This window comes from Sorex araneus, chromosome X (assembly GCF_027595985.1).
Source record: "Sorex araneus isolate mSorAra2 chromosome X, mSorAra2.pri, whole genome shotgun sequence".
NCBI lineage: Eukaryota > Metazoa > Chordata > Mammalia > Eulipotyphla > Soricidae > Sorex > Sorex araneus.
Window position 1 is genome coordinate 141,139,317 of NC_073313.1, and position 27,875 is coordinate 141,167,191.

Below are 27,875 nucleotides of genomic sequence, written 5' to 3' on the forward strand. Positions count from 1 at the left end.
GCAGACTCATTTTCCCTGCATCTTCAGACTATATTTTTGTTATATGCTAGAAACGTTAGCTTTAGAAAATAGGAAGGAAAAAGGCAGGAGGGCAGAGTGGTATGTAAACCAATTCTTGGGGCCAGGAGATGGTACAGTGGGGAGGGTGCTTGTCTTGCACTGGACCAACCTGGGTTTAATCCTTGGTACCCCATAATGTCCACCAGCAACACCAGGAGTAATTCCTGCGTGCAGAGCCAGGAGTAACCTCTGAGCAACAGTGGTGTATCCCAAAAACCAAAACCAAAAGCAAAAACAAAAATTAAAAGAAAAATAATTGTACACTAGGGATTCACTCCGTTTGTAGCTGACCCTGACACCCTTTCATGGGTGTCTTGCCCTTTTGTCAAGTCCATCATTGCTCTCTTTCTCTCCCCGTCTTAGTCTTTGGGCCAAACCTGACCTTATTCAGGGCTTTCTCCTGATTGTACTCAGTGATCACTTCTGGCGGGGCTCAGGGGACCATACTATGCCAGGGATCATGTTGACAGCACGCAAAGCAAGCAGCTTACTTGCTTACAATCTCTCTGACCTTTCCCATCTCTCTTGTGCTCAGGTAATAAGTTGATATGTTCGTTCTGAGTTTGGGGCTTCGAACCACCATGTGTTTTCCCCTGTGAATACCTTCTTGTTGCATTAGTTCATCTCCCTCATCTTCTCCGGATCCCTTTGTTCTTCGTTTTGTTGCTCTTTGTTTTGTTATTTGGGACGCACTGGCCACACTCAGGGGTTAGTCCTGACTTCTGCACTCAGGAATCACTCCTGGTAGTACCCAGGGGACCATATTGGACGCTGGGGTTCGAACCCAGATTGCCCAGATAGACGGCAAATGCCTTACTGGCTGGACTATCGCCCCAGCCCCTCTCAGGATCACTTTGGAGAATACTACTCCCAATTTTTGAGGTGTCAGCAAAGATACCCAACTGTCACACTCCTGTTCCAGTACTTCCAGTCACTGAGAACACAATGAAAGCCCACACTGCTCACCCAGAACTGCACTGAATCCGGCCCTGGGATGGTTAGGGAGTGAGTCACTGCTCACAATCCTGAAGAGCTCACTGCTCTCTGCGCCCAGTTCCTTCTCCCATTCGAAGTCACACAACAGGAAGCAAATATCTCTGGGGAAGGCGAGGGCCCCCGACTCTGTCAAGGCCAGAGTCCACACATCTGAAGCCGCACTGGTTTCTGACGCGACAAAGAATTTCAGCATGTTAGAGGTCACAACTCCTCCCAGCCCCCCTTCCCCGCCCCCCCGCCCCCGGGGTCCTGGTGGAGGGCAGGATGGTGAGATAATGCTGGCGGCGGCGGGAGGTGGCAGCAGCGGGCGGGAGGGCAGCAGAGGCGGCGGCAGCGACGGTGGGGGATGGGGGCGGCGGCTGCGCACTGGCGGCAGTAACGGAAGTTTTGTTTTGCCCGTTCGTGAGGTCCACAGGGCTGCGAGACCGTTAGGGGGCAGGGTGGGGGTGGGGAGAGACAGCGAGAGGCGGGGTTCCGAGCCCCCCCCCCGCCCGCCCGCCCTCTGCCGAGGACCCCGCTGGGCAGCCTGTCGGGCCGAGGCCTGTGCAAGGGAGGCAGGTTGGGAGTGCTAACTGGATTTTTTATTTTTATATCAAGACACTGTGTTTAAAATTTTTACAAAGGACAAACTCCATGGGTTTCCGTTAGTGTTTTAAGAACTTTTCTTTAAAAAAAAGCCAACAACAAAAAACACCGCCTTTTGGAAAGAGAAATGACAGACACAAAAGAGACTCTGTAAAGAAAAACGGGGGGGGGGTCGGGGGGGAGGCGAATTTCTGATAGTGTTATCCCCAAGGACAGAGGCAAAACCCAGATCCTACCCAGGGGCCCCGGTAAGAACATGGCCTCCACGGAACCTGGATCACCAAATCTCAGGCTCCCTGGTTTAGCCAGGACTACTCGGCTTCTGGCGAAGGGGCCCGCAGGGACGCCCTGTGCCTTCTCTCTGCAGTCCTTCAGGGGGCACAGGCCCGGCTTGAGAGCCCTCCAACCCCATCCAGTGGGATCCCCTTCCTCCTTCCACCCTCTGGTGGCTCGAATGGCTTTCTTTCTCAGGATCCGGTTCCTTGGCTGAATCGTGTGAGCACTTGGGGGCTTCCCAGGCCAGAGGAACCTGGGCCAGAAACCTTTCCTTCTGAAGCCTCTAAGCACTTGCAGGTCGAGGAGATTTTGTTCCAAACGTGTTTGAAAATCACCCAAAACAAGACCCAGGAAAAATGCCCAAGTCTGGGGAGGAAAGAGCTACTCTGCTCTTGAAAGTACCCAAGTCTGCAGTTGGTAGATGATGTAGTTCCAAGAGAGCAGAAGGTGAGCACCAAGGGGGTGTCCAGGTGGTGCTTTTAGGCCCCCCGGAGTGTCTGTAGTCAGCTTGGGGAGCTTGCTTCAGCTGCTGTTTCATGGGGCTGCTGTTGCGTGGGTCCTAGGTTTCCCAAGGACTCATTTGTGTCCCGGTTGGGAGGGCTTAGTTAGGTCTACTTCCATGTTGGTGTTTTTGTACATGCGGGCGCATGTCCACATCTGTTGATGTCTGTGTAGGTGTTTGCTGTCAAGTGTTGTTGTTGTTGTGTGTGTACACGTATACGTGTGCGTGTCCGTGTGTGTGTGTGTGCGTGTGTGCATGTGTATGTGTGCGTGTGTGTGTGTGTGTGTGTGCGCGCGCGCGTGTGTGTGTGTTCATGGATCTAGGAGGGAGAGATCTGGGAGAGAGGCCGTGCTCTGGACTGGAGCTATACCCGGGTGGTGGAGTGTGAGTGGGGTAGCCCAGTACTGTTGAATCCCGCGGCAAAGGTATTATAGGGGTGCAATGTCTGCAGCCCTACCAGGGAGTTGGGGATCATAGTGATGGTGTTGGGGGTCATGAGTGGGATGTCATCGGGGGAACGCCGCAGGGTCAGTGTGTAGTCGGGCAGGGCAGTGAGGCGAAGTGTGTCGTGGGGGGGACCAGCATCGCACTCATGGTGGGTGGGGCCTAGCTGTAATGCTGCCAGCTCCTCCTCGGGAGCAGGTCCCAACTCAGGGGCCCCAGCTCCCCTTTGAGGGCTAGGCTGCCGCAGGGGCTCCTGCCGCCGTTTGTCTTTCCTATAGTAGAGGGCGGCAAAGGCCAGAACATTGAGGAACAGGAGTGAGGCCCCCACAGCGATGGTGACACTTAATTCAGTGGAGTAGTCGCGGGGGTTCTCCACCAGGAGGGGCCCCGCATCTTGCTCCCCGTTCCAGGCCCCCTGTGCATTCTCATTGCTGTAGGCGGGAGAGATGGCGGGCCGCTTGGTGCTCCAGGTTTTGCCGTTGGGCCTGCGGGTGATGTGCGAGCTGTGGGTGGTGTCTGGGGGCGGCACTTTGGTGGTAGTGGATGTGTAGTGGAACATGTCATGCAGGTTGTAGAGGTGGGGCACCAGGTGTTTCCAGAAGGCCACCTTGGTGGCCCGGTAATGATCTCGGACCCTTGGCTTCAGCCCAATGTGAAGGTAGAGCTGATCTCGGGGATTGTACTTGGACCAGGCCACTTCCTCAAAGCGGTTGGCTTTGGTGTGAATGAACTTGGTGTCCTGGGGCACTGGCTTGTTGGGGTCTCTGAAATAGCACATGAAAATCCGGAGTTAAGCATTCTGCCTCTCACACCCATCCCAAACCTCTTCCCCAGTACCAAAAAACAAAACCTCTTCCCATTTCAATATTTTTCAGGGTCCTTGCTCGTGTCCATACTGCTCTTCTGCCCCAGGCTTTGAACTTCTTTCTATGTCCCACAGTGTCAGGGAAACCATCTAGACTGTGCACTCACCCATGCTAGAAATCTTTTTTGGGGGGTGTCTGACCTATACCCAGTGGTGCTCACTGTTCACTCCTGGCTCTGTGCTCAGGGGTCACTCCTGGTGGTGTGGTGCTCTGGAGACAACATGCGGTGCTGGAGATCAAATCAGGGTTGACATGAATAGAAGGCAAGTGCCTTTACCCCCGAACTCTCTCTAGCCATAGACATATTTTTTGCTCCCATATTACCGAGCAGTCACCAATCTTTTCAGCTGCCCAATTTTGCCAAGAGCCCTTTAAAGGCTCTTTCTAAATGCACTTTATTCCCATCTATGCAGCCTCTGGCCCTTGAACCTTGAAGCACATAATTGTGCTACGAATGTAACACACACTCAATCCAATCATGAACTGATTTCAGTGCTTCAACATTTTTTGAGGGAAGGAATGGTAGAAATGACTTAAAAGCAGGGAATAGAAGGCAGCCGGTAAGGGAGCTAGATTTGGCGAATAGCTTAGGAGGAGGGATCATTGGATAGGCTTACATAACAGATTGTGGGGAGGGGGAGAGCTGGGAGTTCCCCAAAAAAGAAGAATCCCCCGAGTTTTCCTTACCCAGTCTTGGCAAAGTTGGTCCAGTAAGTCATGACGACAGCACTGAGCATGACATCATTCTTGGAGAAATTGCAGGGGAAGAGGTCAGTGGGTCCTACCATAGGGACACCAAAAACATAGGGTACTTCATCCCCATGAGCTGCATCTGACCATGCTGGCTTCATGAGGCTCTGGCAGTGATGATAGAAGGCATAGAAGTAGGTAGGTGAGCCGTAGCGGGCATGCAGATCTGCTGTCACCACTGAGGGTTCCACCCACTGATGGTCAGTGAAGAGGGCCACCAACGTCTTACGCCGGGTCTCAGGGTTGTCACGGTCTGCCCAGTCTGTGTACATGAACTTGATGGTTTCCCGCAGGGTATCCTTGCCCTCAGGATAGCCGTAGAGATTGTCCACAAAGTTGGAGACTGAGTAGTCAAAGTCCGTGCCAGAGACCCCATCTTCAGGGTCCACCACCCCTTCCACAAACTTGAGGCCCTCGCCCTGGTTGACACCTAGCATGATATCATAGTTCAGGAACTCCCCCTGTTCCATGAGGATCTCAGGATCATCAGGAATCACGTCACCATCAATCACAGGGCCAAAGGCCACATGGTAGCGGGCCGGCTGGATGTCTTGCTCCACCAGTTCCTTGGCACTCTTTTGCCGAAGACAGTCCACCATGTCCACTGTGTCTAGCACATTACAGCCCACCTTGTCTGCCAGCAGGCTCGTATACTTCACGGGTTGGTAGTTTACAGCCCAGCTGGACAGAGCAGAGCCACTTTGGATAATGGCCCTCTGGAAAAGCCCTGTGAAAGACAGGCAGTTCTAGGTCAGGCCTGTGTCATACACAGTCCAGGGCTGGGCCTTCCTGGCCTGTGTCTGAGGGACAAATCAAACTCCTCCCTGTTTCTTTGTTACTGAGGTGGCTTTCCGGGTAGAACCGACTGGGAAAGAGGGACAATCCATTAGGCTAGGGTGGTGGCGAGGATCAAAGGAGGGCTCTGGGGCCTTCCTCATGCCTTCCCTGAAGGGTTCTCTGCCTGCTTCTGGCCTTCTTTGTCCTGGGGCAATGGTTGGTAACTTGGGAGTTAAGGAAATGCCAGGGAGAATTAACCCCTTGGGTCCCAGACACCAGCTTCCTTATGCTCTCTCTCTTTATCTCTCCTTGTCTTCCCCCCTTGCTTCCTGCCCAGCTGGGCCCAGCTCTGTGCCAGCGCACCACCAGGGAGCTGGCACTTCTACCACAAAGGGGTCTTTTTCATGAGAGATGAGAAATGCAAGCATGAGACAGTTTCACATTCTGGGAGTTTGGGGAAAGATTCCCAAGGGCAAAAGGCTTGGGGTCTGAAAGATTTAGGGACTGAGGATACCTACTCTGTAGCCTTCACAAAGACTTTTCCCAGAACTCACTGATGGCTAATATCCAGATTTTCCCTTTACAGAGGGAATCCAGGTCAAAAGACTCGAAGATTCTTGTCCCCATCCTAGATGGTGGTGGGGAGATTATCATTTTCTCCTCCCCCCAGCATCTACCCATCAGACACTCAATTTTATTCCTCTCAGAGATAGGCAATTTGCATGGGTAGGAAGGAAAATAGAAATTACTTCTTAAGAGAGAATTTCCCTTTTCAAAAGATGATTATTCTACATGTGGTGATTACAGAAATAATAGATGTTTAAAGTAGCTTGGGACCCAGGACCCAGGATTCCTGTGAGGTAGAGTACAGCCTCAAAAATGGTCTTCTCCTTCCAGGGAAAGTGTCTTCACATAGAGGAAGTCCTCATTCCTCCATTAAGAGAGAGACACCTTCACACCGTATTACTCCACCCTTCTTTGTGGGAAGAGACTATTATCCCCATTGCTTCACTGAGAGAATCACATTCTAAGATGGGGTATTCCCTTACCAGGATAGTCCTTGGAGGGACAAAGATAGAATTTCTAGGCCAGAAAACTAATTTCTCTCTTTTTATCCCTCCTTTTCCCTCCCTCTCTCCCTCCTTTCCTCTCTCCCTTTTTCTTCCTTCTCTGAAAAACACAGGCTATTTTTTGTTTGGGGCCATACCTGACAGTGGTCAGGTCTTCTGACTGCACTTGGGGATTTCTCCTGGCAGGGATTGGGGGATCATATGGGGTACTGGGGATTGAACCCAGGTTGCCTGAATGCAAGGCAAGTGCCCTATCTGCTATACAATCTCTCTGCCTCCCCAGGCCTTTTTCTTTGTGCTGGCAGGGATTGAATACAGAATCTTACACATATGAGGCACGTGCATTACTCCTGGGCCACATCCTTTGTGCCGAGACAATCTTTCTTCGAGAAGAAAGGGATGGGGTGGAGGGATACTGGGGACATTGGTGATGGAAAATGTACACTGGTGGAGGGATGGGTGTTCAATCATTGTATGACTGAAACTCAAACATGAGAGCTTTGTAATTGTATCTCATGGTGATTAAATTAAAAAAAGAAGAAATGGAGGGCCGGAAAGATAGCTCAATTGACTGGGAACATGGAACATGTTACATGGTTTGAATATTAGAGTTGTTGGTCTCATCTCCAGCACAGCATGGTTCCCTAAGGCCCCCCCTTTCCCCGTAAATGACCCTAGAGTATAAAGCCAAATGCAGCTCCTGTGTCCCATTGGGGGTGGCCCCAAAACTAGAAACCAAATCCAAAGACAAAGATGAAAAGTCTCTGTGAGAATCTTGAGTTCTGGGGGGTAAATCAACACCATCTATAAAAAAATTTCATGAAAATAATCTCCTCTGGGTTGGAGCAATAGCACAGCGGGTAGGGCGTTTGCCTTGCACTCAGCCGACCAGGGTTCGATTCCCAGCATCCCCTAGGGTCCCCTGAGCACTGCCAGGGGTGATTCATGAGTACAGAGCCAGGAGTAACCCCTGTGCATTGCCGGGTGTGACCCAAAAAGCAAAATATCAAAAAAAAAAAAGAAAAGAATTTCCTCTTGGGCCACAGAGATAACTCAACAGGGTGGAGGACATGGAGGTGGTCATTCGATCCCCAGTGCCGCACACAGTCCTACAAACAATGCCAGGAAAGATTCTCCCAAGCACAAAGCCAGGAGTAGCCCCTGAGGACAACCAGGTGTGGACCCCAAAGGAAAAACAGTATATTGTCTTCTCTCATGAACTTCCTTTCTTGAGAGAAGGGCACATTGCCCAGAAAGATCTCTCCTTTGTGAGAAGCTCACCTTTGCTTCCCAGGGAATGTGCCCCATGTTTCAGAGGAGGAGAAAACATTTCCTATGGCATGAGCAGAACCTCTTTGGCCTCTTGGAAAACTCCCTGACAGAGAGACTCACTGCAAGACAACAGGTTTTCTTTTTTTTTTTTTTTTGGTCACACCCAGTGATGCACAGGGGTTACTCCTGGCTCATGCACTCAGGAATTACTGCTGGCAGTGCTCGGGGACCATAAGGGATGCTGGGAATCGAACCCGGGTCGGCTGCGTGCAAGGCAAATGCCCTCCCCTCTGTGCTATGGCTCTAGCCCCAACAACAGGCTTTCTTTGAGGATAAAAATGAGCTCGACTTTTGGTGGAATGTGGAGTCCCAGAAGAGATATGGAGTCCAATCCTAGATCACTACACCTCTAAAAATCCCACTCTGCAGCGTAGCATGCCTCACTCCAAGGCCCATCTGCTCCCTTCAAGGACAGTTAGTTCCTTTCTTGTATGGACTTGCTCTTCAGAGAGAACAGCAGAGAATGAGTGTTTCTGACATGATTATAAAACTAATTTCCGCCTGAGCTCTCTTCCCTGAAGTCACAGGTCCTGCCCAAGATGGAATATTTCTTCTGCCCCCAAATAATTATCATCCCTTCAGAGAGAGGCTTTCTCCTCCCAGGCGTCCAAATAAGACTCCTGCACCACAAGGACAATTGGACTGGCTTCGGATGAAAACGGGATTCTCTTGTGCCCTCTATCACATTGAAGGGTTAAAAAGGACTGGCTGATTTCCCCAGGGTGCTCCTAGGGTGAGGGGCCTATGGAACTTGGAAGGTCTACGGTTCAGGGTTGCCATGTAGCACGTTGCCAGGTCAGGTCTTGCCCCAGGAGCTACTTACCCTCAGAATGATGTGACAGTGTGAGGAGGCTGACACAGGATGCGCCAATGCCCGAGCCAAAGACGGTGATACGGTGGGGATCACCACCAAAAAAGGCAATGTTTTCGCTCACCCAGCGGAGGGCCTGGATTTGGTCAAGGAGCCCATAATTGCCTTTGGCGGCCTGATCGCCGGTGCTCAGGAAACCTGGATTTAACAAAGGGCAGCAGGACAGTGAAATTAGAGGGTATGGAGGATTTGAGGGAAGATGGCTGACGAGAATCAGGGGCCTGAGGCTATAGGACAAGCAGAAAGGATAACTCTTTCCACCTAGCCAACATACACCATTGCTTCTTTGGGCAAGACCCAGCACCACCTGTAGAGGAAAGATCTGCTCCTTCCCCCCATTCTCCAGCTTGGAAGGATGGTTCTGTAGACCCTCTGAAGTGGATGCCTCTGGGGCCAGAGACATAGTGCAGCAGGCAGGGCACTTCCCTTGCTTGCGGCCCACCTGCATTCAATCCCTGGCATCCTATATGGTTCCTTGAGTACCGCCAGGAATGACTCCTGAGTGCAGAGCCAGGAGTAAGCCCTGAGCATGACCAAGTGTGGCCCAAGAACCATGAGAAAATCAAGTGTGTGTGCCTCTAGCTGGGAAACATAAACGATAGCCACAGTGAGTGACTGTGACTCCGCACTATGGGCCTGAGTGTACTTGACCCTAGGCCCTGGCCTGACTGAGTGGAAGGTACTTGGATGCTGGAGTCAGTCCTTGGTTTGAGATCTGGTACTCCCACTTAGTGGTCATGTGGCCTTGGACAAGTTTTCTTATTCTGTTCTCTGGGCTATAGTTTTCTCTTCAGCAAAATGAGGCTAAAAATATTTCAATGGACTGTAACCAGGATAAAATGTACCGGCCATATCCAAACTGCTTAGCATGTTACAAATCAGTCATTGCTGCTCTTTCCTTTCCCTCTTGCTCAGAAGAAAGTAACGGTTCCAAGAAGAAACGCTTACTAAACTCTCCTTGCCCTTCCTATGAAAGTTAGTCTAGTTTTAAAATTTTTCCTAAACCCTCAGGATGGCCCTTTCTCCTCATTCTTAGGCTAGGTCTTCATTTCTTTTCCTCAAAGACCTAATGAAACCAAAACTCTGGAATGGGGGCCAGCAACTAGCATGCTTAAACTCTCCAGGTGACTCTTATGCCCGCTGAAGTTGGGTTAGGCCCTCACTGGGCTAGACCATCATTGGGTTAGACCATCTCTTTTCCTTCGGTGGAGAAATGAGGAAGTCAGTGCAGTGCGTTACCACAGAAACAGGTTTTCCCGCCCACCCACTGGGATTTGCTGCTGAGGATACATGTCACCATGGAGACTACCTTCCCACCCACCTGCTGGGATTTGCTGCTGTGGAGACTTGTTGCCATGGAGACTACCTTCCCGCCCACCTGCTGACTATCCCACAGAGATGTCCTATATTCCCCCAACCCTGCTTCCATTTTAGACCGATCCTGCTGCCTCATTTAATCTCTCTTCCCTAAGCCTTAGGCTTCTTGGAAGGCTCTCTCCTCCTGCCATAGACTTTAGGAGAGGTTCTTTCCAGGTGGGGAGTTGTAGTGCTTCTCCACATTGAAAACTCCCACTGGGCATCGGCATTTTTAAATACCACAGCTACCAGCTCATTCGTAGCACCTGGAATGAACCTTGTGGGAGGCCATGTTTGAAGATATTCGCTCAGCCCACAGCGCGCTCGCTGGCAGCCCTGGCAGTTCACCAGCAGGAACTGAATTCAAATAGACTTCAGCGGGCACAAGACTGTATCCCTGCCTTTCTTGAGTCCTTCTGATTCTAGCTTCCGCAAAAGAACGAACTTCACTCTCTTCTGATGTGCTATTAATTTACCTTTGGTACAATTAATTATAGTATGTACTTAGTTATTCCTCTCAGGACCTTGTCACAAGCCCTCTTTAGTTCCAGGTTCCCAATCAGTAAGTGAGAAAGAATTATAAAAAGCCTGAATGAGGATGCAAGGAGGAGCCCCTGCTCCCCTAGACATGGCAACCAGTTACTTTTACTGGTCCATTCACAAACCAAAGCTGCTCCTGTGCATCTGAGAAAGTACCCTGACCAAGATCCAATTCAGCCATCCAAGCCTTGAGACTCTCCGGCAAAAAAATCATAACTGCTTCTTCTAGCCTGTCTTTCCTTGCTCCCTCCTCTTTTCTTCCCCCACATTGTCTGTCCTTTTCTCTTATTTGGGCAATAGCAGGCTTGCAGTCAGCCTTTGCCAAGGTATAGTTAGTTCAGTGAAATGTGTAAAATATGTCTGTTCTGATCAGCAGGAAGAACCTGTGTCTGGTGGCAGCAAATTTCTCTACCAGGTACTGATTTTCCTGCTTTAGGAACAAATATTTAAAGGGCTTGGATGCAGGATTTGCCTATTGCTTTCTGCTCCTTTGGATCCTGTGAACCAGGTGATAAGGGACACTAAAGCATATGAATGAAACCTTGCAACTACCCTGACTTCAAGATTCTTGCATGGGTCTGGTAATGGCTCAATGATAAGGCAAGTGCCTTGCAGGATACCTGGGCTTGATCCCTGGTATTACAGATGGTCCCCTGAGCCCCACTGAGAGTGATCCTTGAGCACAGAATCAGGAGTGTTCCCCAAGCCAGAATCCAAAATAAACAAACAAAAAGCTTATAAACAGGTCAAGAGTGATAGTCTAGCAGATAGGGCGCTTGCCTTGCAAGAAGCCAACCCGGGTTTGATCCGCCGCATCCCGTATGGTCAGCTGAGTCTCCCAGGAGAGATCCCTGAGATCAGAGCTAGGAGTGACCCTGCATTACTGGATGTGATTCAAAAATAAAAGCAAAATAAAAGCTTATCAACAAAATATATGAAGGGGGATCTGGTACATCATACCAAAACCATATATTTGTAACATCCAAGTCTTGAAGGATGCCTGAGCAAGAATGTGAGATTAAAGATCTCACATTTAAAAGTAGGTAAAGGGTGGCCTTCATGTTCTCCACTCAATACTTCTATTGCAAACTACAACACCCAAAAGGAGAGAGAACAAAAGGGAATGCCCTGCCGCAGAGGCAGGGTGGGGGGGGATGGGGTGGGGGTAGTGAGAGGGATACTGGGATCATTGGTGAAGGTGAATGGGCACTGGTGGAGGGATGGGTAAATGATCACTGTATGACTGAAATTCAAACACGAAAGTTCGTAAGTTTGTAACTGTACATCACAGTGATTCTCTAATATTTTCTTTAAAGTAGGTAAAGGGATAATCTTGATAACCTTTCAGTATCAATATTGCAAAGCACAATGCCCAAAAGGAGAGAGAGGGAAAGAGAGAGGAGAGAGACAGAGACAGAGAAGAAAAGCACCTGCCATAGAGGCAGGTGGGGGTGGGGGGCGTGGGTGATGGGAGGGAACCTGGGGATACTGGTGCTGGGAAATGTACACTGGTAGAGGGATGAGTGTTGAAATACTGTATGACTGAAATCCAATCATGAACGGCTTTGTAAGGGTATATATCACAGTGTTTCAATAAAAAAGTTTATAAAAATTAATGTGAGATCAAATTCTGGAACATGGGACAGAGAGATAGTGCAGCAATTAAGGCACTTGTCTTGTATGCTGCCAACTCAGGTTTGATACCTGGCTCCCACATAGTCCCCTGAGCTCCAGTAGGAGCGACCCCTTAGCACAGAGCCAGGATTAAGCTCTGAGCACTGTTGGGTGAGGCTCCCAAACAAAAGTCAAATAGAAAAATTCTGGGATCCAGAGTAAAACTTAGTAAGCCCCTAATTCCTCAGCCCAGGGACATCCACATCTGAGGCTTTTTGGAGTCCTCTTCTTTTGTGTCTCTCAAGCCCAATGAGGGTTTCCTACGTAACAGTCCCTCACTCTGGAGGGTATATCCATAGACTAGCTTGTGACCATCTCCAAATGCTTGAAATTTCCAAGATGCCTAGAGAAATCTTATTTTTCGCTTTTTGGGCCACACCTAGTGATGTTCAGAGATTACTGTACTCAGCAATTACTCCCAGTGGTGCTCGGAGGACCATATGGAATGCCGGGGATTGAACCTGGGTCAGCTTTGTGAAAGGCAAATGCCCTACTTGGTGTGTTGTCATCCTGGTTGGCCCCCAGAAATACTTTTAAAGTGAAGATTCTACTGTGCTCAGTACTCCAGAGAAGCTGGTAGGACAGTAGGTCAGTGAATACATTTAATTGGGGCTCCAAACTGATCCCTTGTTCTGGGTGGCTTTGGGAAAGAACAAACAAGCAAAGCTTCAGCTACATAGCAAAATCCACAGACATCAGGGACAAACCGAAGTTCTATATCTGGTACCAAAAAATAAACCCATTCTGGATGTACCCAAAAAACAGTCAGTGGCTTAATAGTTCTGTTTGTGTTCTGCAGCAGGAGTTTTCAGAGAACTTCTGACCAAGTTTCAGTTTGCGACTACTAAAGTTGGGATAATATACTTTGATCATTAACTGCTTAAATCTCTTCACCCCAATATTATTTATACCCCTCTCAATATGGACTATGGTGGTTATCTAAATGATATTAAGCACTGGGGGTTGCTCCTGACAATGCTTTAGGATCAAACTTGGACCTCCTGCCCTTTAACTATCTCTCAAGTCATTAAAGTGGAGGTTCTTTTTGCAGGGATTAGGTTATATGCTGGAGGGCTACTCTTGGCACAGGGGTGCTCAGGGATCAAACTCAGGGCTTCACATATGCAAGGCAGGCAGGTATTTACCACTGAGCCACATACTCAAACCCTGCTACAGAATCTTTTGTTTTGTTTTGGGTTCCCCTCCCAGCCCCGTTTGTTTTGGGACCACACCCTTCAATGTTCAGAGCTCTGTACTCAGGGATCACTCCTAGTGGGCTCAGTTGATTATATGTATGGGATGCCAGGATTGAACCCAGGTTGTCCATGTGCACGGCGAACACCTTACCCACTGTACTATCTGTTTGGCCTTGATAAGGAATCATTATACTAGAGCAGTTGACGTTTTGTGGAGTAATTAGCAAAATAGAAAGAAATAAGGACCCTGTGTGCCAATCGACACTTTCAATCCTACAAGTGGCTCATTCTCTTTTGTGCCCTCTATCACTTTTGTCCACTTTTCCTTGCCTTTTCTTCTTTCTTTTCTCCTTTCTCTCCCCATCCTCTCCTCCATTCTCTCTTTTTCTTCACCCAAGCCTGATCTAATAATAGGGAACTTAAACACAGTCTTAGTATTTAATTTCTGTGCTTTCTAATAACTTTACAGAATGGAGCTTTATTTTTTATCATATTTATATGTTGGCCCATCCAATGGTGCTCAGGATTTACTACTGGTTCTGTACTAAGGAATCACTCCTGGTCGTGCTCAGGGGAAAATATGTGATGCCAGGGATCGAGCCTGGGTCAACCACATGCAAGGCAAACTCCTTGCCCACTGTACTATCTTACTGGCCCCTGTATTTATACTTTAAAAGTTTTATTTTTAATTTTAACTTTTGGGGTTTTGAAGCTACTCCCAGCAATGATCAGGGACTGATTCTGTGCTTGGGAGTCACTGCTGGCAGTGCTCAGGATGCCAGAGATGGAACCTGGGCCTCCTACGTGCAAGCCCTGCACTCAACTCTCTCTCCGCCTCTGTGTTTATAGTATTTTAAAGTAGCTGATTGAATCTCTTCTATCAAGCCTTGGAACTGCAAATGGTGAAATGACATCTGGCCTTTAATTACAGTGTATGCACCTGTATTTCTGATGTAATTATGTCTGTGTATATACTATTCTTCAGGAGTTCTGCAGCCCTCATGTGTGGGTTCACAGCTACCTTCACAGCACTGTTTTCACTGGCTGATATTCCGATTTCCATTCTCAGCAGGATGGAACCACTTACAAGAGCCTTGCTATGCTGTCTGGGATGACTCAGAAAGAGAGAAGAGCCATGGCAGCAGCATGAAACCAGAGCCCATGACACTGTGGAGAGACTGTGGAGCTACTCCCTCCTGCCTATCCAGGTGCCACTGAATGGATCATAGGCTTTCACTTTTCTTAGGGAATATCATTTGTCCTGCCTGTAGCCAAAAGAGGAGTCTTACCAATCCACACAGTAATAAAGAAGAACTAGTGAAAAGGAGAGGGGCTTTCTGCACTCATCTCCACACCCAGATGCAAGACGCCATACTAGAACTATATATTCTAAGGAAAACTCAGGTAAGATAGTGATAGCCAACTGGCCATGGAGTGAGGCTTGCCTAACCACTGATTTTGCACCCAATCCTCTAGAGCTCAGAAAAGTCTAGATTCCCCACCTGAACTCTGAGGACACAAACCTTCAAGCCACGTGGTTGGTTTCAGGCCCTCTTAGGAATACGGGGCTACACATGCCCTGTGAGTCTTGGGTGAGCATATGAAAGGGAGAAAGTTCTGATATATTCAGTCAAGGCACTGAACAAGGCAGTGTACAAGGCACTCATTTACCTCCAGACCTTGGCTGCAGAGAGGCATTCTCAAGCACCAAGAGAGTACAGGGTAGAGGGATAGCCTAAATCACTGAAATGAGAGTACAGATGACAGAACTTGTGTGGGGATGAGTGAGTGGGTGTTTCTGAGTTGTCCTTGGGGAAATAAACCAGTCTGTGGGGGTGGGTATATGGGAATTTTATGCAGAGAGTGACGGCATGTACATGTGTGTGCACATATATATATATGTATATATATGTATGTACATATATATACATATATATGGGGGCTTCAAAAGTGTAGGGTGTGAAGGTAAGAGGGTGGTATGTGTCTGTTAGAGATGGCAGGTATGGGTGTAGATATAGTTGTGGGTGGGGGTACATGTACGTATGTGTGAATTGAATGTATCCACAGAGTGTGGGAAAAGAGTATGCCTTTGTGTGTATATATGTGTGCGTGGGTATATATGCACCATCCACTTGAATATGCATATGTGGAATGAATATAGAAGTATGGTACAGAGGGTATATATAGGCATGGAAATGGATACAAGGGCATTGTGTAGATGTTTTGTAAGTGTGGAACGGGGACATGTGGAAGTACAGGCTAGTGTAGAAATGTGTAGTGAGGAGAATAATGGTTTGTGTTGATCTGAGAGACTATGTACATGGGACTGCAAAAATGAGATGTTTAGGGAGATATGGTATATGTATGCACGTGTGGGAGGTACTTATATATACATTCAGGTTGTAGATGTGTGGGGTTCACATGTGGATGTTGAGATGCGTAGAGCGTGTGGATAGGGGCAGAGAAAGGTGTGAGTGTGATTATGTTTACTGTTTATGGAATGAGACATGGAAATAGTATATAGAGATACAGAAGGAGAGATTTATGGGGATTTGGGTGTGGGTCTATAAACGCAGAAGGCAAGACTAATCAATAGAAGTGGGGCATGTCTGTGGTGTGTACAGAGGTACATGGATCTGTGGATGTGGAAGGGGACTATATATGTGGGGTATGTAAAGAACAATGAAGAGTGTGAGCCTATTGATGCGAACGTGGGGGTCTATATAGGTCGAAATATGTGTGTTTATTAGGGGTAAGTGCAGAATAATTACATGCATAGAAGTAGATGTGGGAGAGTGTGGGCGTGTGAACTTGTGAAGGTATGTGGGTATATGGGTATGTGATTTGCTAGAAGGACTGTGTATGTGTGGGCGTTAGCAGGGGGTTGTTTAGGGATAAGCACACAACACTAGAAAAATGAGCTTTACAAAACTGAGCCAAACTGAAGTTTGGTATCAGAAACCTAGCTTGAAACCTAAGAGAACGTGTGAAGATTTACTTGAAATTTCAATGACAAGGGAAGATACCAGAAAATGGCCTGGGAGCACAGAGAAGCTCCCCACACTTGGGAAAGGGTCATGAGATAACATCTTGTCCATGATGGTTAGCAGTAGCTAGAGAAACAATGCTGTGTTTTGAAGCCCCTGTCACTCTTTCCTCTCTCAGTGACAATCTCAGCTTTTTTTTTTCTAGGCATCTAATGAGGAATCATACCTAGCACTCCAACCCGGTAGTTGAGGGTGATGACGATGACGTTACCATAACTGGCCAGGACGCTGCCATCAATCATGTTGCCTGTCCCTTCCATGTAAGAGCCTCCATGGATGTAGACCATGACGGGCTTAGCACCACTGTCCCGGATGTCTGCAAGGAGAAGGGGTAAGACATAGGCTGGGTAGGAGGCCCTTCCTCCCCAACCCCCACCAGCCCTGGGGGTGGGAGTGCGGGCAGCAAAGCTATCCCAGGTGCCAGGACACCACTAACTCTGAGGGCAGGACTCATGGGGCTGCTCAGCCTGGGCTCAAGCACTGGCCAGAGACCTCTAGACTCGGGAATGTTTGGAAAGGCTCTGGTTCCAGGTAGCCTCAGGGGCAAGCCAGGTCTGCCTAACACAACGAGGCCTAAATCGACCATGGCAGGGGCCTGGGAACTGGAGGATGGGGGTTGCGTACACGGTTGGGAAGAAACGAAAGAGCTGTTCCTCTGACAGTATGGACTGAGTCCCTGCCCTGGGCACCCAGGAGTCCTGGGACCTGACATGGCTTTCAAAAGTAGGGGGTTGGGAAGCCCTGAAACCCCCAAGACTGAACCAGTTACATGAAAATATGGCCATTGGCAACAGCTGCCCCCCCCAGTGCAGACAGAGACAAGAGGGGGAGTAAAAAAGGTGTGGCACAGGGAGACAACAGGGAAGGATGTGGGGAAAGGGCAATGAATGGCAGAGATGGGGTGGGGGGGGACCTTATTGACAAGGGTTCTAAGCCATGTGCTCATTTACCCGATTCTCCCTGGGCGTTTGGCAGGCTTTACCGGGAATACTGAGGATGGGGGCGGGGCAACGCAAGACTAAGGAGAGCCTGTCTCCAGTCAGTTGTAAGAGGAAGAAGACCCTCCAGAGGCCATTCGGGGAGGGACCTTCAAATATCTGGTGGGGCTCAGTTAGCACGCAGGGCCAGCAGTCCCCAGCAGGCACCTGACCTGCTCAACTCTACCTGCAGCTTCTTGGTCCGGGAGTTGGACCAACACTCTGCCACACCAGCACAGCCCTAGCAGCCACCAGTGGGCCCCTGGGAGCCAACTGGCCCCTCCAGGCCTGGGCCTGGAGACTATCCCAAGAAGGAAGGAAGACAGTTTCAACCCTCACCCCAAGATCTAACGCTTCTACTGTCTGAGCTGCGTGTCCTGGCCTCCACGGGCACTTCAGCCCAGTGTCTCTGGACCAGTCTGGGTCCTAATGCATCCCGAGGCCATCTCTTTCGTATGAGGAGAAACTTGCAGAGGGTCTAGGCGACCGTACTGCCACAACCCCTTTGGTGGTCGACCTCATTCCTCGATATCCCACTGGGCTCCACTCCGGGAGCCAGTCTTCCCTTGAAGAACAGGTGTCTCCTTGTCGACAGTTTCTTTTGTGCCTCTCCCCCTCCCGTAGGCCGAGTTGTTCTCACCACTCTCCCTCCTGCTCGTAGAGGTAGGTGCCCATGAACCACAGAAGATGGGGGGGAGGAAGATTTCTCTCGCATTGCCCACTTCTACTGGAGGGCTGAGAGGGGGGCTGGGGGCCTGGGCGTGGAGGATGCCTGCCCCATGTCTCTGCCTGTGTCCCCTGCTCCCACCAGCCGTGTCCATCACTTCGGCACTCCCTGTCGCCGAGTCGGCCAAAGATGGATTCACGGCCCAACGGCCTTGTACAGGAACAAAAACACACCAACAGACGGACAGACAGACAGACGGGGCTTCTCCCCATCAAGAAGGGGAGGGGCTCTGTGCCATGCACCAGCTGCCGCGCCCTGCAGCCCCCAAATACCTTCATCTTCATCCCCGTCATTATCCGCTAAGTCCTCGCCCTGTTTCTTAGCGCCGGATCCTGGGGACCAGACACGGGGAGACACAACAGCACAGAACAGAGAACAAAACAGAGAGAGAATTCAAAAACAGCATGACTGCAGTGTGGCCCAGCAAGCCAGCTCTGGGCCTGGGCCCAGGACAGGCAGGAGGGATGGCGAGAACTGAGGGAATGGGTGGGCTGAGGCCCAGACCTCCAGGATGATGGTGTGGCAGGCCCTTGCTAGTGCTGGCCTCCCTGCACCTCCCTGGCCCACCTCCCTGGACCCAGCAGCCCATCTGAACCCACTCCGCTCCCAGATAGGAGGAAGGTAGCGGCAGGTGGGCCAAGGCACAGAGCCAGAGACCCCCTCAAGGAAAGAGGCTTCCCCCCAGGTAAAAGGGGCTGCGAGTGTGTCCACATGTAGATTGCACTAGAGAACAGGGCAGGTACTGAGAGTGAGAGGCGGCCTTTCTAGCATGAGCAGGTATGGATGCGAGCTACTGAGGCAAAACCAAATGGGTACCTGGAACCCCAGCCTTGACTTTTACATGGGTCCAGTGAGCAGACTCAAGCTGGGCCTCAGCTGACCCTGATTCCCACAGAATATGAAAGATGAAGCTTTCCCTCTAGTTTCCCTCGGGACCTCCTGCTCTGGTTAATAGCAAATGGGGTTCGTGCCCACAAGAAGCAAGCCTGATAATCACAAGCTTTGCTCTGAGACATAGAGAGAGCCAGAGAGGGAGGGAGGGAAAGAAGGAAGGGGGAAAGGAGAGACAGGAAGATAGGGAGAGAGGGAGGCAGAGAGGGAGAAAGAGAGAGGTAATAATTCATACTAAGTACTGAATCTCTAATGCCAGGCACTCTACACCTGCTACATTGTTCGATCCTTATACCCCAATGAGGTAGATACTGTCTTTATTGTTGCTTCGCTGATGAGGAAACTGAGGTTCAGAGAGGTAAAGTGACTTGCTCAAGATCACACAGCTAGGAAGTGCTAGAGGTGATATCTGCTTGACTCCAAAGCCCATGGTCTTTCCACTGCACCATGTCACATTTCTAGGATTGTGGGGGGGTATGGGGAAAAGTAAATGAGAAAAGACACGGAGTTTGGAGGGCAGGAGAGAAGAGAAGAGACTAGAGAGAAAAGCGACATTTAGGATCTGGGGTAAGCTGACAACTTCCCAGTTACTGGACGTCTCCTTCCTGTTCTAAGGAGCTGCGAAGGACCTCCTTTTTTTTCTTTTTGGGTCACACCCAGCGATGCTCAGGGGTCACTCCTGGCTCTGCACTCAGGAATTACCCCTGGCTGTGCTCAGGGGACCATATGGGATGCTGGGAATCGAACTCGGGTCAGCCGCGTGCAAGGCAAACACCCTACCCGCTGTGCTATCGCTCCAGCCCCGAAGGACCTCTTGAGAATGTTGATGGAAAAGGGACATCTGCTACTGTCTAGATGCTGATCAGGGAAGCAGAGGTCACTCTACAGCCACCTCGGGGCTTAGCCCACCCTCTTGTCTGTGACACCAGCTACTCTTAGCCTGGAGATAGCAAATAGCCCTCTTTCTCAGCTGTTCTGGGCTCTGGTGACTGAATTCCCTTACAGCTATTAATCAAAACAGGGACCGCTCTCATATTACAAAATGGCTTTTCAACTCAAGCGAGAGCCCAGCCTGGGGAGGAGGGAGGACAGAAAGCATCTCCGGCTCCCTGAGGCACCTACGATTTTCATACCCACAGCCCATACGGCCCTCATCAACCCGGCAGGACATGGGGCATCAGCCACCACATGGTGGAAAGCCCCTCAAACGGAGAGGAATCATTCATGCCTAAACCTGAATTCTTTCCAACATGATTAGGGTGCTGGTGGGGAGATGAGATGTCTTTCCCCGGGAGTTCCTTCCCTTCCTGTGGGCCTCTCCCAGACTGTTCTTGTGCCTCACCCGACTGGATGTGGTCCTGTGCGGTCTCTGGCTCCCCCATTACAGATGCTTTCCTAAGTCCTTTATCTTAGGCCTTGCTTCTTGGCCAACTCCCCCAACCTCCCTTAGACATTAACATTGCAGCTTCAGGATCCCGGGATCTGCCTTGCCTTCCCTCTGTGCTCCAGCATGTATGGATCATTGGATGGCCTCCTGGAGCAGAGCCGGGTACCAGGGACACAAACCCCAACTACCCCCCGTCCAGGCAGCAGGCCGAGTTGGGTGTCAGCTGACCCCCCACAGGATAAAATAGGAGATGTAGCTTTCTCTCTATTCTTCCTCACTGGGATTCCCTGCCTCGTTTACTAGCAAACGGGTTTATGTGCACAGTACCCTGGCCTGAGAGAGGAAACATTGATGTGAAATGGCGAGACACCTGTACAACTAGTGGGGATGCGTCTCGCCCAAGAGACAGGATTTCTGTTTGCTATGGCTGACAGACCCTGGGTAGGGAACGGACCTGACGTGCAAAATGATCAAAAGCCCTTGGCACACAGTCTGAAACCTGCTCCCTGGCTTGACCTGTGCAGCTTAGGGAAACTAGCTGAGTTTCAGCATTAAGCTAGGAATTTCTTCAGAGGAGCCTTCGGGCCTTTAGTCATTTCTAAATCGGTCCTCTCCCTCACGTCCCAGCAGTATCTAACATAGGACTTGCCCATAACCCACAACTGCACTAGTTAAATGTTTGTACCAAGTGGAGTTGCCAGTTAGCTCTGTTCAAACTCTTTGGGCTACATTGAGCTCTCCCAAGCTTTTCTGGGTGCTGGAGAGATAAAACCTCCTAATGTTGTTTCCTCTCTGATCACCCTCCAACCTCCTCAAGTAGATCATACAAAGGAACTGATGTACATGGCTCAGCTGTTGCAATGGGCCCTACCCCCTTTAGATGGGAAAATCGATATTCTTCAGGGAAAAAGTCTTTGCATGATTCAGCAGCAAAAGTTGTGATTTGGGCAAGCTGTGTGTTTCTTAGACCTGTGCCCTTTTTTTGCCGCACCTAGTACTTAAGGCTTACTCCTGGCTTTGCCCTCAGGGATCACTCCTGGCAGGCTCAGAGGACCATATGGGGTGCCAAGGATTGAATCTGGGTTGGCTGTGTGAAAGGTAAGTGTCCTGCCTGCTATACTATTACTCTGGCCCCAGACCTATATCCTTTCTGCAGCACCATGACACTTGTTCGTTTGTGGGGAAAAAAGTCATCACCTACAGTATGAAGGGTCTGGGGCTGTGTGTGGGAAGGTGGTGGGACTCTGTCGCTGGGGCAGCAGGCTTACCCAGAGCTTCAGTGCGCATCCCAAACCCTCAGAATTGGAACCAGGAGATACCGTATAGCGGGGAAGATGCTTGCTTTGCGTGTAGCCAACCAGGGTCCCATCACATACGATTCCCTTAGCACCACCAGGAGTAAGCCCTGTGCACTTCTGGAGATGACCCACCCCCCAAATTAACCAGGTCCCCCCAAAACCCTTATGTGCACATTTGTGGCAGGGGGAGGCGTGGAAATGGAGGGAGGCACAGCACTTTGCCTGTCATTCTTACTTAGCTGTGAACTTCGCAGTAGGAATTCTGACCACCCCGTTCTGCATTCTGGGGAACCTTGCCTAAGATCGCAGAAGAAAACCCATGCTAAGCTTGCTGAAGTGTGGCAGGGATCACAGGGATCAGAGCCTGTTCCTTAGGTTGTTACCAACCCACTCAGAGTTCACCTTTTTTTTTTCAGAGTTAGGGAGGTGAGAATGGATAAATGGGAGTTGCCTCCTGCTGCAGTGGAAAGAACATTGCTCTGAGGGTCAAGAGAGCCAGGCTTTGGCCCCAGCTCTCCCACGGAGCGGCAATGGGGTCTTAGCGCACAGTAAATCACTCTCCTGGGCCCATTTCCTCACCCATAAAATTAGGGCGCTGACATTCCTGCCTTCTAAGCGTCCCTCTAGAGGTGTGGAGAAGATCTTTTGAGGGTAAGCATAAAGGCGCTTTTCAGAAAACATCAAGTAGTATTTGAACAGGAAGATTTCTTCTACGGGAGTACAAATTCTTCCCAGCCAAGGGGGGAGGATTTAAAATCCAGGAGCATGTTCTTGCTTAGAGTCCACAGTTCACCCATCCAGAGATGCCCAAGGAGGGCCACTAGACTAGCCTGGGTCACTCAGCTTTGCACTGGCCCACAGCGGTGGGCCAGGGAGAGAGCGATGACTGTATACAAGTTGGGCTTCAGTCTTAGGGCTGGAGAGGTGACTGGGAGTCTCAACCCGGAAAAGCAGGAAGGGGGAGCTGGTAGCTTCGCCACCAGGAAAAGAAAGGGCAGAACTTCCCGTGCCATCTTGGTTGCCTGGTTTCAGCGTCTCTGAGAGAAGCACTGGCTCTGTGTTTGGCACACGCTTGCGGGTGGAATTGGGGACTGGCGAGACTGGAAGAAACAGGCCTGCTGCTTCTGCTCTGACCCTTCCTGAGCCACCGAATCCTCCCTGAAGAGAAGCCAGGGCCCTTGGATGTGGTGGAGCTCACAGCTGCTCACCGACCTCCCCCTGAGCCCGGGCTGCTTGAAGGAAGGCTGGGTTCTCAGGGGCAAGGGCAGGTGGGCAGGCAGCCCTCCCTCTCTCTCTCTGTCCCTCCCCGCCGGCTCGCTACCTACCTCCTTTCCTACAAATTTTCTTGTTGGGCTTTCGGGCGCATTCCTTGGAAATCCGCTTTACTGTAAAATGAATAAAAAACTAAAAAATAACAGGAGGCCTCTGCCCAGGGGCATGCACCCCCACCCGCCCAGGCCCCGAGAGCTGCTCTGCAGGTGGCACATGGCAGAGAGCCTGTCCCACCATCTCCTTGTTTCTGTCACTTACCTTAGTGTCACCCCTGTGGGAGGAGGTATCAGCTAATGAAAGAGGAGGCACCTAAGTCATGCCCACCGGGCTGGCCCCCGAGCCCCACCGCCCCACCCCAGCACCCTTGGCCACACACATACCACCTCTCAAAGCAGGTGGAATGGCAACATGGGGGCCTGGCGGAGCTGGCATCCTCCCGCAGGCTTCTTCCAGCCGTGACCCGTACTCCCCGGGGCACCCCCATTCAGCACTCCAGCCCTAGACCTGTCAAAGCTCGGAGGACTGGCCAGGCCCCTCCTGGTACCAGTGTCACTCACACGTGGGAGCTCAGACAATGCGGGGGAGGGAAGGACGGAGAGGAGGAGGGGGGTCCAAGCAGAGTGATGATTAGAAGCATCTTCACAGACAGACAGAGGCATGCTGCAGGGCACACAACCACATGCCAGCCACAAACACAACGGGGTGGAGGGGAGGCGGGGAGGACACAGTGCCTGGCCACAGCACTCACCATCCTCTGTGGGCACATAAACATTCAGGTAGAGGCAGTCTTCGTTGGGCTCCTGGATGTATGTGGCGACGATGTCCAAGTTGGCAGTGAACCAGACGGGCAGCATGACTTCGGGCACAGCTGTGTGAATGTTCTGGGGGCACACTGGGGGGAAGTGGGTGGCGTTCCGGATGCCCGACCAGGAGGGGGGTGGTTCGGGGGGCAAGAAACGTTTCTCGCCAATTGGGGGAGCGGCGTAGGGCACTCCCAGGTACTGGTCCACAGGCCCCAGCATCTCACTGGGCAGTGGTACCCGGGCACCCCTTAGCTTCCCAAAGTGAGTATTGACTGTGGGTGCTGGGGCCTGGGTGCTAGCCCTCAGCACCAAGCTGAAGAACCACAGCGCGAGGTACAGGCTCCAGCCAACTGTGGGCTTGGGGCTCAGGGACAGTGAGGGTGGGCCCAGCTGCAGCCACATGTTCTGGGCAGGGGAGTGGCAAGAAGGCAGATTCCTGGGTCACAGCATCAGCCTAACAGGCAGCCCCTTCATGGCCACACTGACTGGAACCTCAACACCGAGCCCTCGAAGGACACATACACATGCCCAGCAATGCCGCGATCAGAGAGCAGGTCGTCCAAGCACCACAGCTTCAGAAAGGGGACCCCCTCAGGGCCAGACAGGCCTGTGGAAAAAGGGAAGTGCGTGTCATCCGAGCTGCTTGGTCCCTAGGGCTCTGGGGGACGTGTGCTCTTCTCCTTCATTAGGAGAAGCCTCACGTGTCGGGGAGTCCGGGGACCCATGGAGGTGCTTCCCAATCAGAAACATGCTACGGGCCTGGCTGGGGGTAGACAAGCCACGGAGATGAGACACAGAATGACAGGAGTGCCAGTGCAAGTGGTCAGTCCCCAGTTTCAACTCCTCAGCCCTTGGAGCTCTTCGGTGTCATTGGGAGCTACGGTGGCCAGAGGGAGGCGGGGGTAGGGGGTGATTACTGGAAATGGAACCCAGGTCCCTGGGTTTGCTGTGTGCACTTGGAGCCCTTGAGTCGCCAGGATCCAGTTACCCCAATACAGATATTCCCACACTGGGGTGTGATAGAGTCTCCTTATCGAGGGAGTCTCGAAGGGAAAGCAGTCTATAGGCAAAGGATCCCACAGTGAGAATTCAGGAAGGGCAGGACTCAGAACAGATGCTCCCGGGGTCCCCAGTCCCTGCCAGGCCCCTCTGAGACCCTCACTGTATCTCAATTGTCAAGTCCTGGTCCATCCATGGGCACTCATATATTCCACACAGAGTGCCCCGAAGTGAGGCGGAAACCTCTCTGCTGAGCACCCTATGCATTGTCCATGCTCAGCCTGTGTGAACCAGACAATGGAGTGGGGTTGGGAAAGGGAGGAAACACACACACACACACACACACTCAGCAACTCATAGAAAAAACTCACAAAGACTTCAAGGAGTAAGAGAAACCACGGCAGTATCACAGACACTGTGATGCTCACGCACAGAGACAGACATCTCAGACCCGCGGAGATCCCCTCATCTAGCCCCACCTTCGGAGACAAAGTGCCTCACGAAAACACAGAATCTTACTGAAATATAAGCACACACAGTGCATAGGTAAATAGCCAGAGACATACGCAGCATACCGGTGACACATAGGTGGGGTCAGAAATCGACAGAGAAACACATTCAAGACACAGTTACACAGCAAATACAGCTGTACAGGCACATATAGACACTTCCGTCTGGACACACATGCACACAATTTGGGGTCCCCCCATTTCTTCCGCCTTCCAAGACTGCAAGATTGCTCCTTTAAGAACTGGCTGAAGAGGTGGGGGAGGGAGATTGGGAACGCCCCAGCCCCGACAATTGACAATCAGCCACCACGAGAGGGGAATGAGAATGTGTGTGTGTGTGTGTGTGAGAGAGAGACAGACAGACAGACAGACAGAGACAGAGACAAAGACAGAGACAAAGACAGAGACAGAGAAGGAGAGAAGAACAAGAAAGAGGGGTTGGGAAAGCAACTAAAGGGGTAGGTGCTCAGAGGAAATGGGGAGCAAAGTACGGGGGTTTAGACTCCAGACGTTGCCCAGAAAGCACCCTGGTTGAGAGGTTAGGGGAAGGAAGGGGTAGGAGTAGGGAGGTGGGGCAGAAGGGAGAGAAGGGAGGGAGAGATAAAGAGTGAGAGTGAGAGAGTTGGGGGGGCAGAGAAAATGAGAGTGTGTGTGTGTGTGTGTGTGTGTGTGTGTCTGTGTCTGTGTCTGTGTGTCTGTGTATGGGGGGGATAGTCCGCAGCTGAGTTCACACAATCCCCCCATTCACCGTCTCCATAGCAACTCTAGGGCACAGACTGCTCATTCACACGGCTTCCCCGCCAGCAACACCCCCCCCCCAACACCACCATTAACCCCCTCGGTGCTGCCCCTCCCCACAAATTCCATTAACACCTTCAGGATGCCTCTCTCCACAGTAACCCTTCCTTGCCAAAGGCCGGTCCCCTTGGAGTCAATTCCCTGAAGCCCCTCCCCTGTGAACACTCAGACAAACCAACCGACCCCCAAATGCCCTCTGTACCCTAGGACCCACTGTGAGTCCCCCAAGGCCAAGATCTCCATCCTGGTCCAACTTGCAATTTGGGAGAAGACAAGGGAGGCAGCATTGCCAGGGATTGCAATGGCATCTGGGGAGGGGGGGGGGCTCTAGGGGCTGGAGCAGTATTGGGCAAGGGACATTGTGCAGGAATAGACTAGGATGGAGAATTGCCGTAGTGGGGCTGCGCGGGTTCAGACCGGTATTGGGGGACAGAGCTGCATTGGAATGGGGGAGGATAGGATAAAGGCCTGGGGGAGGGGGGCTGCAGGGAGTGGGGGAGGGAGCTTGGCTATGAGATGCTCTATAGAAGAGGGACGGGGCTGCACTGCGGGGGTCCCCCACCCCTGCTGGCAGTGTGCTATACCAGAATGAGGTTGGGGGCTCCCTCAGTAGGGATATTTGATGAGCATGCAGCCAGACGGACAGACGGGAAGATGATAGGGATGCAGGATTCAAGGAAGAGTGGAGGACAGAAGCAAAGCAGGGGAAGATTGGGAGGGGGTCTGGGGTACCTACCAGCAGAGCACATTCGGTAGAGAAGGATGGGGAGCACTAACTGGGGAGTGGAGGAGCCCAGGATTGCGAGGGGATAGGGAATGGGGCAAGGGATGGGCAGCAGGCGAATGAGAGACCGGGGCAGGCGGCCTCACCTGTTCCCCGGGCTGTTGCGAGCGACTGAACCGGGCCGCGGACCACCCATATCGCCTCCAGGCCAAGGGCTCCGCACCCAAATCCCCGAGATCTGCTCTCCGGCAGCCTGGCTGCTGTGCCCGCGCACCGAGGGGGCGCGCTGCGCGTGCCCGGACACGGGGGGGCGCGGTCCCTGCCATTAACTCCTTTTGTGCCATAGATGGCTCAAGTCCTGGGGCATGGCCCAATTCCTCCCTTGCTCAAGCATTCTGCTCACGCTCTCTCTCCCTTTCTCTCTCTCTCTCCCTTTCTCTCTCTCTCTCTCTCTCTCTCTCTCTCTCACACACACACATACACACACACACATCCACACCCCCTCAAGTCACAAACAGGTGATCTTCCTGGGTAGCAAATCCAAACTTGATCTGCCCAGCTTAAGACCTTGAAACAAAGGGAGAAACAGAGGCACTGCCCACAGAAGCCCTCAGTGCTCTTCCAGCGGGCCCCCACCTTCCTCAGTGTCCCCTGCCTCTCCCCAGCACCAGTGTTACTCCAGCAGCAACCAGTAGGGGTGGGGATGCCCTACTGTGCCCTCGTCCTGTCACTCTCCTAAAGGTCAAAGCAGTTCCGTTTCTGCTGCTGCTACTGGAGCACACCGGACAGTGCCAGTATGCCAATTGTCTGGCCACCCAACGCTCCCCTCCTAATTTGAATGCTTCTGAACTGCTGTACCAGTCTCTGGTGTGCCTGTCTGGTCTGTCGTTTCCCTCCACCCCTGCCCTCCTGAACACCCCTTGGTCTAGGAAGCCTCAGGACAGACCAGGTGGGGAGGACGCTTTAGTAGTGGCAGCCTCGCCCTGTTAATGAGTTCCCTTCCTTGCGCATGGGCACGGGCTCTTCAACCTGTAGGTCTCCCAGAGCAAGGGCTTCTCGGACCTCAAAGAGACTTAATTATTTTATTTATCTTTTTAGAGGGATTTTTTTTTTTTTGCTTTTTTGGATCACACCCGGCGTTGCACAGG

General features: G+C 51.3%; 1 protein-coding gene across 3 annotated transcripts; it reads right to left on the reverse strand.

Moving 5' to 3' along the window:
* Positions 1 to 1,615: 1,615 nt before the first annotated feature.
* On the reverse strand, positions 1,616 to 27,030 carry NLGN3 (neuroligin 3). Of its 3 annotated transcripts, XM_004621533.2 has the most exons (8): positions 26,874 to 27,030; positions 23,643 to 24,304; positions 22,948 to 23,007; positions 18,319 to 18,378; positions 16,509 to 16,658; positions 8,482 to 8,667; positions 4,417 to 5,206; positions 1,616 to 3,627 (listed from the first exon to the last, which is right to left on the reverse strand). In XM_004621533.2, exons 2-8 carry the CDS (start codon positions 24,097 to 24,099, stop codon positions 2,784 to 2,786), a joined length of 2,547 nt encoding a protein of 848 aa, XP_004621590.1. In that variant the 5' UTR covers positions 24,100 to 24,304; positions 26,874 to 27,030; the 3' UTR covers positions 1,616 to 2,783. The 3 variants fall into 3 exon arrangements, with proteins under 3 accessions (XP_004621590.1, XP_004621591.1, XP_004621592.1); XM_004621534.2 differs by lacking the exon at positions 22,948 to 23,007; XM_004621535.2 differs by lacking the exons at positions 18,319 to 18,378; positions 22,948 to 23,007.
* Between the last annotated feature and the right edge of the window lie 845 nt (positions 27,031 to 27,875).

Bases quoted from the DNA above. Each gene is read 5' to 3' on its own strand.
- NLGN3 (XM_004621533.2), bottom strand. From the start codon at position 24,099: ATGTGGCTGCAGCTGGGCCCACCCTCACTGTCCCTGAGCCCCAAGCCC. The intron at 18,379-22,947 runs GTAGGTAGCGAG...TCTGGTCCCCAG, and splicing joins GAAAATTTGTAGGAAAGGAG to GATCCGGCGCTAAGAAACAG. The intron at 3,628-4,416 runs GTAAGGAAAACT...GTGCTATTTCAG, and splicing joins ACCAACTTTGCCAAGACTGG to AGACCCCAACAAGCCAGTGC.